Below are 13,641 nucleotides of genomic sequence, written 5' to 3'. Positions count from 1 at the left end.
ATATGTTCCATGAGCTGACCTATCTCTGAAAACTGACCTTAGACTTACTCAACTAAAGCTTGAAATGTTTTGAGTAAAACTAAGTCAGTGGCTCAACCCTTACGGGGGAGTTATTTGATAAAATAAGGTCAACTATCATGGGGGAGCTCAACACTGAGTTCTTCGACTGAATATTTTTGCCAACATCAAAATGGGGGAGTTTGTTGAAACATCTTTCCACATGATTTTGATTTGACAAAATTATTTAAGTAATGATAAAAATGTTCTAACACATCAAATTTAAATGCTTTGATTTATTACACTAATGTGTTTGTTCAATGTTGAGTTTAATTGTGTATAAGACATTGAGATTAAAAAAGCCCAAAGGCCCATAAAGTGGAAGTCAAGCCCAAGTCAACACATCAAGATCATTCGGCTCAAGAGTTCAAAACGAAGCCGTATCAACTAAAACGACGACTCAGCAAGAGAATGATCGAGAAGCCTTCGTGGCAAAAGCTTCAAGAAGAAGCTGCTGAGTTGGACGACAAAGCAGTCTGGACAGCGGCAGGAAATGTTCAACTTCTAGACAAAGTATTTCTACTTTGGGAAAAGTTCAGAAGGCGCAGAAAGCTGTCTCGTAGACTTTTCCTTAAATGGCGAAACATTCTACCGAAGACTGACGAAGACAGAAGATGCAAGAATCCTATTGGCCAACGACGCTGAGCACGCCTAGAGTGACAACGACAGGAAGCCGTTTCCCTCCAACGGTTATTTCGAAATTCGAAATGACCAGGTGCCTCAAGTGTCACTATATAAAGGCCATCCATTTGCTTCAATCAATGCAAAACTTCAATTAGTCAAAACGCTGACCAAATTCATACTCGAAGATTCTGTGAGAAAAGCAAAGCAAATACCTTACACCAATTTCCATATTATTGTGTAAAAGTCTAAAGTGATTTCCAATCATCTAAAGTGTCTTAGCAATCGTTGTTTAGGACAAACACTTTATCATTTCTAGAAGAATAGAAAGGAGAGGCTGAGTACTCGGTTATAGTACTCAGCATAGATATAGGAGTGAGTAGAGGTATAGAGGAAGGTACTCTTGTCATACTCAGCTTCTATTTGTAAAAGGTTTCGTGCTCTACCTTTAAAGAGCTCAGTAGAGAATTCAAAAAGCTCGGAACGAGTTCCGGGAACTGGACGTAGACGGAGAGGCCGAACCAGGATAAGTCTGCTGAGTAATATCTTTCTAACCCTTAAACTCCTTTAATATATATTGCTTGCTGTGAAAAACTGACTAAGTAAAGAGCTCACGCTGAGTTAAGTTTACTAAGAAGCTGAGTTCAGGAATAGACTCTAAGTGGTATTTCCTGACTCAAGTAAAGAAGCAGACTTAGTCACAAGTTGACTAAGCTTGTGTCTTGAATCTACTTAGTGACGCTGTGTAATCCTTTTCATAAGAAAAGAAGTCAGCCTACGGACAAAATTTTAGATAGTTCCTATCCCCCTTGGAACTAACTTGGCACGTTATAAGGGACCTACACGCTTCATGTTAATATCTGACAACAATAAAGCCAAACGACTTCTATTGGAAATAGTCAGACCTTTCTGTTAAACCGGACCGATTATTCAATTGTTCGGCTTGCTTTAACTCCTTCATTACAATGTTTCATTTAACACTCTCATAGATAGAACAATATTACAATAATTGTCTCTCCCTGCACACAACACACAAATCAAATGGAAAATCTCAAGGAGCATATCTTAGTAAATATAAAAATTATTACTCGTCAATTTGGTTGAGGTCTGATCATAAACTCTAGCAATCTTGAGAACTTGTCTCTACAGTTTTTTAGCCGTCAGCCTAGAAAAAAAAGAACATTGTAAATATAATTTATTAATTAATGTCGAGCTTTAGCAATTGACATATGAAAAAAAAAAAAAAAGTAAAATTGATTAGTAAAACATATTAATAAAGATATCCATTTTGAAGATATCTCTTCATCCTCCTAAACTTGATTAGGATGATCTATTGGCTCCCTTAACTTGCTTAAAGTAACCTCTTAATCCTTAAACTTGATTACAGTGATCTATTAAACCTTACGAACTTACTTATAGTGATATATCCTTCAACTTGTCCAAATCTCCCTTTGTTGCCACTTAAGACTTTAAAGGTTAACCATATCAGTTTAAGTAAGTTCAGAGGGCTAATGGAGGATGAAAAGGACGCATGGTCACTCGAGTTTGGTCATTGACACACCATGGTTATTAAACTTTAAAATAAGACAATAAAGTCAGACACGTGTCTGCCACCTGGCAATGAATTAAAAAAATAAAATAAACATCAACTATGGTTATAAATAGGAAAAATAAAATTAATTGTGGTTTGACCCACCTAATTCCACATATTGTAAAAACCTCAAGTACATATCATAAAATTGATTTTAAGAATTGTTATCATAAAATTGATTTTAAGAATTGTCCACATCATCACTCCGGCGTCACATGGACACTAAAACCGATCATTGTGATTTTATTGTGGCCGGAGCAACACTTTAATAACTTTATTGTCTTATTTCTAAAGTTTAATGACCATGCCGTGACAACGGCCAAACTTGAGTGATCATATGGATGCTTTTTACCCGGGTAATGGAACACCTAAGGTTCAGAAGCCAACCGGTTGTTTGGCCAATCACAATGCCCTTAATATATCAAACCAAAAAAAACAAAAAAGGCAAGTAAACTAACATCATATCATCAATTTAATAAAAAGGGAAGAGATTTTACCACTTTATAGTTACATTAACATCTTCCATAAGTGGATATGAGGTTCCATTCATTTGTATACGCTCCAGAATTGGTGTATTCAATGCCCCATAAGAAAAAAACTTCACCTTATTGCATTGATTGAGCTTCAAAGATTCTAACAAAGGCAACTCAATTGCACAATTTCCACCATAGAAAACTTCAAGGTTAGGCAAATGTTGAAGTTCCAAAACCTTTAGTTGAGGGAATACAATTTTATCCACAGTTGCTTCTTCTTCTTCTTCTCCATTCTGTTTTACAACTTCTTCCATCTTCTCGCAACGGCTAATCTGTATCTTCTTTAATTGACCCAAAAGATTGGCTATCAGAGGTGAGAGAAGATACAGTAAGTTGTTGCATTCTAATAAAGTTAGAACTTGCAACTTCTGAAATGCCATGATCATCGGCTGAATCTGAATCTGAATAGGAAACCATATATGCAATAAATTTCGTAGACCAAACAACTCCAACTGTTGCAGTGAATTGAACACTCTATTCTTAAACAAAAATATAACTTTTAGTGAATCACAAAATGCAATCTTGAGCCTTTTCAAATTTCTCAACCTTTTATCCATCATTTTCGATGAAAATGCACAATACAGCTCCATATGACTAATTATGTCCTCGTCCATGGTAAGTGAAACCTTCCAAATGAAATGAAAAAAAAGGCTAGTTAACAAATAATACTGAATTTTACTCTAAAAATATTATTGCGCATCATAATAAAAATAGACATAGACATACTTCATATTTTCCTAAGCACACAAACACCGGAAAATCAGTAAAATATTTTTCTGCCCAATATTTTCCGGCAAACAAACGGGACCTGTTTGTTGGAAACAGGTCCTTACGTCGCCGGAACAATACAACTTATAGCATTCAATGATGATGATGTGCTTTCATTTGATGAAAAGGATTGGAAAGCGCCATTGGATGCACTATTTGACACAATTTGTGAATGGGATACTATTTGAGTAATATTAAGAAAGATTAAAACAACAACAATAAAGCCTTAGTCCCGAAATGATTCGGGGTCGGCTAACATGAACCGTTATACAAAACCGTGAAATCAAATCGTGTCAGCGACATAAATTCTCTCCCTCCACTCCACTCCATCCTATCCACTACCATATTTTTAAATAAATAAAAATCCTATAAAAAGATAAGGCGTCAACAGAAATTATACTGCATTCTTACCTCATTATTATTTGTCAAGAATCGATTGGTGTTGTCATGAACCCCATCAGTTGTTTTATCCTTGTGTACTAGAAAACCAATCATCTTTGGAAGTGAATGCAAATCTAATTCTTCAATAGAGTAAACATCATTGTCATTATCATCCCCTTCATTTTTATAGAAAATTCCCTCCATTTCATTGCAATCAAGTATCTCTATGCTTTGAAGTTGTCTCAATCCTCTAGCCATAGACAACGGAAAAACATCTTTCAATTTATGACAAAACCTTATGTTTATCTTTCTCAATTTCTCAAACCATCCAAAACGTGGCCTTGTTCCATGCCAAATTTGTTCCAACTTGCATAACTTTGATAAATGGAGACTCTCCAACTCCCAGAATGAGCTACACGAAATCTGTTTTTCTTCTGTATCAATTATGTATTCTAGTTCATCACATTCAGTAATACTCATCTTCTTTAAATGAGGAAAGCCATCCACTTCCAGTTGGTTCATGACATTTTTCAAATTTCTAACTCTTGTTAAACTCAAGTCTTCAGTTCTACTCATCAAATCATAGATACCGCTCTCTTTGATATCACATGCATGGCCTGTGAATTCCAACTTATTCATTGAACCTTCGCCAAACAATTGATATTTAAGATAATTTTGTACAAGAATTTTAAACTTCCGAATGCTTTTGAAGAATGTAAACTTTTTAGGCAAAAGTGAAGCTTTCTGTACCCTAATTTGTAATGCATTTAGCGAAAGAGAAGCTATTTCACTAAGACTTGCATTGACTCGATCCTCATTATAATAATCATCCTCCTCCTCCCTTGGTTCCCATTCATCATAAGCATCATATTCTTCTTTTGCCCTGCATCCCCACCTTCTAAAGGTTAACGGCAGATACAACTCTTCTAATTTCAACATTTTTGACAGTACACCTGGTGGAATGTATGAAAGGTTCATTTCTCTTAAGTCAAGCAACCTCAGATTACCTAGTTGTCCCATCTCCCTAGGAACATCTGTTGAGCTAAAGGTAGATATTGAAAGAGATTCCAGATTTATCAAACCTCCAATTACATGCATACCTTCCAAATTAAGTGCTTTAAGATGCAGCATTCGAAGACTTCTTGGGACACTAAGTGAACGTGGCAGTGATGGAATGTCTAAAGATAGAACTCGAAGCTTTTTCATTCCTTTAAAAAAGCTATCGGGAAGGCTTTGTGAATCTTCCCCATATTGAAGTTGTAGCACAACAAGCTTTGGACACTTCAAACTAACAGGGTTCTCACTAATTTTTTTAAGCACAAGTGAAAGTCCAAAGTAATGTTTATACTCACCTGTTTTTCGCCACTTTTTCATGACAGTCTCATGGCCAAATACTAATTGATGCCTTAAGGCAATTGATGTTGCTAAGCCATATGCATCATCCATCATTTCGACATAGTGATTATTGTACTCATCTTTACTGCGTCGAAGCTTGACTCTGTAAGGTGATGTATTATTAATGATCTCAATGAGGTGATGGACCCTATCTCTAGCTCCAAATATGTCATGCACATCTTTAAACAACTCTAAACCAATCCCATATCTAACCAAATCTTCAACTGGTATTCTAAAACCTTCACGAAACATGCTGCAAATTAAAAGACACAAATCGGCTTCCAGAGGTGTCTCCATTTGATTGAAAATCTGGATGGTGAACAGTACTATCGTCAATCATACTTCATAAACTAATCAAATATGTATTAATCATTTAATCAAGCAGTCAAATTAAGGATTGAAATTTTACCTGCAAATTTGACTTCCTGTATCAGCTTCTGCTTCTAATACACAAAATGGCAGAGGAATTAAGCTTGCTCAGAAGAATTAGCAACAACTGCCAAGCTGTAAAGTAAATACTAGTCTATAAGCTAGTTGTAACTCAATCTTAGACTCTTTTTTAACTGAATGATATATCGTAGCACTGGCTTGTTTTAACTGCAAGGTCATGACAATTGTTTGATAGAATAAAAGAGAGCTAAATGTAAATATACCCTTAAAGTTTTCACCTCATCATTTGCCTAGCTCAATTTTGCCCACTTTCAAGTGAATACGGATGAAACATATTGACGAATTTTGACAAGATCAGTAATTTCGGACCTATTTACTAATGAAATTCAATTGAAAAATTGAGCTAGGAAAAAACGAAGTAGGTAAAATTGCAAGCTAAAAAACATTAAGGGTATAAGTACACTTCACCAGATACTTTAGGGCCATTTTTTACCCTTCTCCCATAATCAAATGAATCAATGATCTCACTCATGGTTTTGCAGAACTGAGATAAAAACCTAAAACACTTTAATTACACATATACATACTATACTAGAGAAAGCCCGCCCTGATTTGTTGAAATCAGCAATAAACATAGCGAAAGTGCTCAAGTAATTGCGCAGACTACAATTCTACGAAGAAAAATGTTGAAATACTAAGTGAATTAAAAATCACTTCAAAAACACTGATTGTTGTTCATCAGCAGCTCAATTAAGTTATGCTCACAGTCACACACACTAAACAAGTGAGGAAAGAAATAGGAGCAGCAAGCAGTGACAATTATCAGTAGCTTAAATTTGCCAAAGACGCCAAGAAAACAGAAGCAGAATTACGAAAGTAATTGCAAACAAAATTAAAATTAAGACCTGTAATCACATATGTTTCATGATTGGGACTTGGGCCAGAGGATGCCGTCAAATCAACAGAGATAGTAAGATCAAATTTGTATGAAAGAGTTAGGCTCTGCTTGGATGGGGTTAGGGAAGAGAGCAGGCCTGCCTGATTATGGGATTTTGGAGCCCTACTGATCAAAATTAAAGTAGAAAAATTAGTTAACACTTTTTTTTTTTTTTTTGGTAAATTCCAAAAAATTCATTGTAGTTTAATGGATTTCAAGAAAAACTCATCTGCTTTGTTTTTATAAAAAAAAAAAAAAATTAGCAAGAGTATCTCCAACCCAATTCCCCTTAATTCCCTTCCATATTCTTAATTCTCCATTTTTTCTTCCCCAATCCCTATTTTTTCTCCAACTCACTAATCAAATTTCTTCCCCAATTTCATTTAATATACAACATTTATTAATATTATAATACCTTTTACATTTAAAACATATCTTTAATAAATAAAAACTAATAAAAATATATTAAATTAGTGTTCTCATTCCCTTCTTTTAGAGAAGAATTCTGAATTTCCCTAAAAGAAGAGAAGGATATAGGGAGGGTTGGACTTCAACCCTCCCTATATTAGCATCCCCAATGCTCCTTATGGGGAGCGTTGGAGATGCTCTTATAATTTATCCAAAAAACGAAAAATGGCTTAACATCGTTAAAATGGATGACGTGGCAATGGGTAAAATTAGAAAGACGGTTTTTTTTTTGTTTTTTTTCTCTCTTCTTCTTCTTCTCCTCCTTTTTTTCTATTTCTTTTTCTTCTTACCCGAAAAAAAATTCTTTTTTCCAATTTTACCCATTGCCACGTCATCCATTTTAACGGTGTTAAGCCATTTTCCGTTTTTCGGGTAACGGCGTATAACACGCTCCTTTTTTTTGTAAAAACAAACCATAGGGGTTTTTCTTGAAATCCATGAAACCACGTGAGTTTTTTTTTTTGAATTTACCCTTTTTTATTACATTAATGAATTTATAAAAATATCAAATTTCATAGAAAATATATATCTTGGACAAGTAAAAAAACCAACATCGAGGTAGGAGATTCTAATGTAAAGCTCTATTTGTTTGGGGGGAAGATATTGTGTTCTGTAAAAAAATTTGCAGGAAAAATATTGTGCATGAAATAAAATATTTTCTTATGTTTGGCAACACCATTGGAAAATATTTTCTGGTGTTTGGCTACGACACTGGAAAATATTTTCCAAACACTAAATACATATTTTCTGTAGTTTTTTTTATTTTCAATTGCATATATAAAACACAAAAACGTTAAAAACACGGAAACTTGAAAAAATATAGAAAACAGAAAAACGTGAAAAAACACAAAGAAAAACGTGAAAATTTGTTAAAAACACAAATTTGGAAAAATGCGAAAATCACGAAAAGTAAAAAAAATATTAAAAACATGAAAACATGGAAAAGAAGTGGAAAAATACGAAAATGTGAAAAAAAAAATGAATGTTAAAAACAAGAAAAACGTTCTTTCTTATTTTTAGCATTTTTTGTACGTTTTCGCGTGTTATTAATGTTATTGTGTTTTTTTGTATTTTTTCTTCAATCTTTCGTGTTTTCACGTTTAGTTTTTCGATTTTTTCCTTTTTCACGTTTTTTATTTTTTGCATTTTGTTATTTTTTCGTGTTATTCACGTTTTTTCATGTTTTTCGTATTTTTCACGTTTACGTGTTTTGTTTGCATTTTTCGAATTTTCATGTTTATCGTGTTTTTCACGTATTGTCACATTTTTGTGTTTTAGCATTTTTCGTGTTTTCGTGTTTTTTTTTTGTATTTTTCACGTTTTTGTATATTTCGTGTTTTGTCACTTTTTCGCGTTGTTCATATTTTGTGCTTTTTCAAGTGTTTGCTTTTTGCGTTTTTGTGTTTTTCGCGTTTGTTCACCTTTTCATCTTTTTTGCGGATTTTTTTCATATTCTCGTGTTTTGTAACGTTTTCACGTTATTCATGTTTTTTTGTGTTTCATATTTTTCGTATTTTTACATTTTTTAACGTTTTCCTCATTTTTCTCTAAACGCGACGGTTTGAGGAAAATGTTTTACCCTTTTGAAAAGGGTAAAACATTTTCCCTTATTTCTTCAATTTTTTTCATTGACTTACTACTTATTTTCTTTTGACTTATTTTTCTGTCTAAACAAACACTGGAAAATTGGAAAAATATGTTCCTATATACTATTTTCCCCCAAACAAACAGATGGGAAGTTTTAAAGTTGTTCACGTAAGAACTTTATTTTTAATATGTTAAATATTTTCAAAGAAGGGAGGGAAAAAATACTTGAGAAAGATGAAGGGAAGGGAATAATGTTAAAGTTGAACTTAAGTTGAATATTTGTTCCAATATTATTTTATTCCTCACTTAGCTCCAGCTTATAAGTCTGCCATTGATCCTCTTTTTCCATTGGTGGTGGAGACAGGATTTCATATTTGGTGGCTAATTGTGGTCTGAGGTTGAGGATAATTTTCTAAAATCCAGCCTTAACGGGTTGGACAAGATTTTTTTTAGTGTTCATCGTGATAAAACTGTATCGTTTTAGTGTATTGAGTAAAAAATAAAAAGTGTCTAATGTGAAAAGCATGAACATATTTAATTTTCTATAAGTTTAACGATAAATTTTTAAATTAAAACCCCTAAACAAGTATATTATTCTTTTTACATTGTCATTTTGATTAACAGGAAAAATTAAAATTAATTAATAACAATGATAATAAAAAATTAAATTAGGTAATAATATTGAGGAAAAAAATTATATTGAGGTAAAAACTATTGTAGAAAAAAATAATAAAAACAAATTTTGATTTAAGGAAAAAATTATACAACAACAACAAAGCCTTAGTCCCGAAATGATTCGGGGTCGGTTAACATAAACCAACATATAAAACCGTGAAATCAAGTCGTGTCAGCGACACAAATTCTCTCCCTCCACTCTTTCCTATCCACTACCATATTTTCTTCAATCCCCAATAAACTCATATCACTCTCGATCACCCTCCTCCAAGTTTGTTTATGTCTTCTCCTACCTCTCACCACTACATCCCTTTGTCACTCTTCAGTCCTCCTAACCGGCGCATCAAGCGCTATTCGTCTTACATGGCCAAACCACCTTAGTCGATTTTCCCTCACTTTATTCTCAATAGATGTAACCCCTACTTTTGTCCTAATTATTTCATTACTCACCCGATCCTTTCCCGTATGATCACACAGCCATCTCAACATACGCATCTCCGCCACCAACATCTTATGAGTTGACAGCGTTTCACTGCCCAACACTTCGTACCATATGGTCTGATTGTCGTACGGTAGAATTTTCCCTTCAATCTATTTGGCATGTCGGGGTCACAAAAGAAACTCGTAGCACTCTTCCACTTCGCCCAACCAGATTTAATCCTATGAGCAACATCTTCATCTAATTCTCCATCCGTTTGGATAATAGATCCTAAATACCGAAAACAATCTGATGCCTGAACAACTCTCCTATCTAGGGTGATTGTTCCTGCCTCCTTACTCCTATCACCACTAAATTTACACTTCAAATATTCTGTCTTACTTCGGCTCAGCTTAAAGCCTCTAGATTCTAAAGTTTGTCTCCATAGTTCCAATTTCCTCTCCACGCCTTCTTTCGTCTCATCAACCAACACAATATCATCTGCAAACAACATGCACCATGGTATACCATCTTGAAGTGAACTCGTTAGTTCATCCATAACGATGGCAAAAAGAAATGGGCTTAGTGCAGAACCTTGATCCACTCCAATCGTAATAGGGAACTCTTCATTCTTCCCAACACTGGTGCGTACACTCGTGCATGCTCCCTCATACATGTTCTTTATGATGTCAACATATTTCAGCGAAATGCCTTTCCTTATTAAGGCCCACCAAAGTACTTCCCTTGTTACCTTATCATATGCCTTCTCCAAGTCAATGAAAACCATATGCAAGTCTTTCTTCTTATTTCGGCAGTGCTCCATTAATTGTCTCATTAGATGGATGGCTTCCATAGTTGATCTTCCCAGCATAGAGCCAAACTGGTTTTTCGAGATCTTCACCGTCCTCCTTAGCCTTTGTTCGATCACTCGCTCCCACAGTTTCATAGTGTGACTCATTAATTTGATTCCTCCATAGTTGGCACAATCTTGGACATCGTCTTTGTTCTTATACAACGGGATTAGGATACTTTTCCTCCATTCGGATGGCATCTTATTGTTTCTCCAAATTTTGTTGAAGAACATCGTCAACCATTTGATTCCTCTCTCTCCCAAACATCTCCAAATCTCAATAGGGATGCCATCAGGTCCTACTGCTTTCTTCAATCTCATCTTATTTAATATCATTTTGACTTCACCATTTTGAATTCTCTGTATGCATTCACGATTTATCATATCGTGAGGGATACTTATATCTCCAACCTTTTGTCTGCGATCTTTATTAAATAAGTTATCAAAATAGGACCTTCATCGTTCTTTGATATCATTATCTCCAACTAGGACTTTTTGGTCCATATCCTTCACACATTTAACTTTTCCGAGATCTCGCGTCTTCCTATCTCTCATCCGAGCAATTCTATATATGTCTCTTTCCCCTTCCTTCGTATCCAATCTTGTGTACAGATCCCGATTCACCTGCTCTGGCATCTCGTATGACCTTTTTTACTTACCTTTTAGCCTCTTTGTACTTTTCGTAGTTCTCATCACTCTTGCACTTCCCTAATATTTTATAGGATTCTCGCCTACTCTTTACTGCTTGTCGTACTTCTTCTGTCCACCAAGATGTGTCCTTACCCGGTGGCATGCTACCTTTAGATTCCCCTAGAACTTCCTTCGTTGCTTCCCTTATACTATGATCCATCTTAGTCCATATCGAATCTATATCTAAATCCATATTACAAGTCCAAATATCTTTTTTGGCCATCTCATCTATAAATTTTTGTTGGTTCTCCCCTTGCAGCTTCCACCACTTAATCTTAATCTCCATTTGTGGTGTTCGTTTTCTCATACATCTCCTACTTCGAAAATCAAGCACCACTACTCTATGTTGGGTTGTCGTACTCTCACCAAGGATCACCTTACAATCAATATAATTCTTTCTCCGAGCACTCCTTACTAGGAAGAAGTCAATTTGGCTCGTATTACCGCCACTCCGATAAGTCACTAAGTGGGATGTTCTTTTTATAAACCATGTGTTCATGATACTCAAGTCATAAGCTGATGCGAATTCCAAGATATCATTTCCTGCTTCATTAAACGATTTTTTTAGATGTATGAAAATAATTAGAAATAATATGTTTATTTTTTGTGTGCCAAAATGTATTTTTGTTGTTGTTGCTGTTTCAAGTAATGAAAATGAGAGTGGAATTGACATCAGAAACTGACACATAAACCCGTCAGGATGTACATGACACATAAACCCTAGTTTATATTCTTAGTGCGAAAAAAGGATCCCATCAACGTGACTAGAAACCAAAAAAACTTTGGATCGATTTTTTTTTCAAGCTAATAGATATTATGAAAGCGACACATGGCTTGCACGGGACAACTATGGAAAAGACACACTTGTGACAAAATGAAGCCACAGATCCTTAGTCTCTCAAACATTTATTAAAACCTATTTCATGTTTGCTATCTTTTATGGTTTATTGACTTTGTTCACATCCAACTTGTCAATCAAAAAATTGGCACATAACTGAACTCTCATATCATAAGTAGCTTAAGAAAGTTTGACATATTTGAATCTATTGACATCTGTAACCACAGTTGGGGAAACCGCTAGCACGTATGTTTGACACAGGTCTCCATATGGCCATTACATAGTGACATGCGACAATTAAAAAATAAATATTCTGAATATTATAACGGTAACTCCTATCTCAAATTGATCCAATTTATTATTATTATTATTATTTTCATTTTTATTTTTATTTTCCACACGGCGAAGTGAGACATATCATGAAGTGTAATTGACGTGGTAGCTACAACATATTTTCGGTGATCCAAATCATTACATCTAGTAATAATGATTTTATTGACATAGATTTACTGTTTGTCTAATTTTATGAAATTTATCGTCTTAAATTATTAATAAATTTTTAATACAAAGATCTGTAATTTTATGAAAGGTCCATAATAATTATTTTATTATTTTTTTTTTTGGTAGAAATAATTATTTTATTTTTAATTGCTTAGTATATTTTTTTTTATTAAAGATGAAATTAGGAAAAAAAGATTAATTTCTTTTATTGATTTTATAATATGATAATAAATATTTTCAAATAATCTTTGTTAAAGGAAGGAGGGAATCAATACTTGAGAAAGATTAAGGGAGGGAATAAAGTTAAAGTTGAACTTAATCCCAATATTTGGGTTTTGCTATACATCGCCTCTATTTTACTTACCGTCGCCTCCTGTTTGGCATTTTTGTCCTTTTCATTTTTCATTCAAAAAAGTGACATTCTCTCAACCCCGAAAAATAAAACAAAGAAAAATCATGCCTCCAAAACAAGGAAAAATACTTGAACATCTAAATTTCGTATTTACCAATAATCTGGAATTTAACGAATTTAACTTGAAACGAATTTTTTTTCGTTGAATTTGCACTAAACGGGTAGCCCATATGGTCCGGTCCATGGACCGGTAGTATGAACTACCTATTTTTCCTAGGTAGAAATGAGTAGCCTACCCGTTTCTACCTAGGTAAAAACGGGTAGCCTACCCGTTTTCCTTTAGGAAAAATGGGTTTATTTTTTTTTGTTAATTATAATAAATATTAATTATGGATAAATTATGTATTGATTGGATAGAAAAAACGTATAGATAAATTATTGATTGGAAATAAAAAATACGTTTTAACGCGTGCAATTAATTTTTATTTGTTAATTTATATTTATTTATCTTTTAGAACGTAAATTTAATTATTGATAAATTATGTATTGATTGGATAGAAAAAACGTATAGATAAATCGGAAATAAAAA

The 13,641-nt window shown here is 34.0% G+C and overlaps 1 protein-coding gene across 4 annotated transcripts; it reads right to left on the bottom strand.

The window, feature by feature from the left end:
* Positions 1-1,638: 1,638 nt before the first annotated feature.
* LOC136209743 (disease resistance protein RPS2-like) lies at positions 1,639-6,834 on the bottom strand. 4 transcript variants are annotated; one of them, XM_066001323.1, is made up of 5 exons: positions 6,642-6,831; positions 5,756-5,850; positions 3,982-5,655; positions 2,767-3,203; positions 1,639-1,843 (listed from the first exon to the last, which is right to left on the bottom strand). In XM_066001323.1, the coding sequence occupies exons 3-5, from the start codon at positions 5,641-5,643 to the stop codon at positions 1,822-1,824; spliced, it is 2,121 nt and encodes a 706-aa protein (XP_065857395.1). In that variant the 5' UTR covers positions 5,644-5,655; positions 5,756-5,850; positions 6,642-6,831; the 3' UTR covers positions 1,639-1,821. The 4 variants fall into 4 exon arrangements, with proteins under 4 accessions (XP_065857395.1, XP_065857394.1, XP_065857392.1 ...); XM_066001322.1 differs by having other exon boundaries at positions 2,767-3,428; positions 5,756-5,789; XM_066001320.1 differs by having other exon boundaries at positions 2,767-3,428; positions 6,642-6,830.
* Positions 6,835-13,641: the final 6,807 nt, after the last annotated feature.

This window comes from Euphorbia lathyris, chromosome 10 (genome assembly GCF_963576675.1).
Source record: "Euphorbia lathyris chromosome 10, ddEupLath1.1, whole genome shotgun sequence".
Taxonomy (NCBI): Eukaryota; Viridiplantae; Streptophyta; class Magnoliopsida; order Malpighiales; family Euphorbiaceae; genus Euphorbia; species Euphorbia lathyris.
Note: the sequence above shows the minus strand (reverse complement) of the source record. Positions and strands in the feature narration are given on the sequence as shown.

Coding starts and splice junctions, on each gene's coding strand:
- LOC136209743 (XM_066001322.1), bottom strand. CDS start 5,643: ATGGAGACACCTCTGGAAGCCGATTTGTGTCTTTTAATTTGCAGCATG. Junction 3,429..3,981: donor TCTTGACAAATAATAATGAG/GTAAGAATGCAG, acceptor TTCATTTGGAAG/GTTTCACTTACCATGGACGA. Junction 1,844..2,766: donor GTTAATGTAACTATAAAGTG/GTAAAATCTCTT, acceptor TTTTTTTTCTAG/GCTGACGGCTAAAAAACTGT.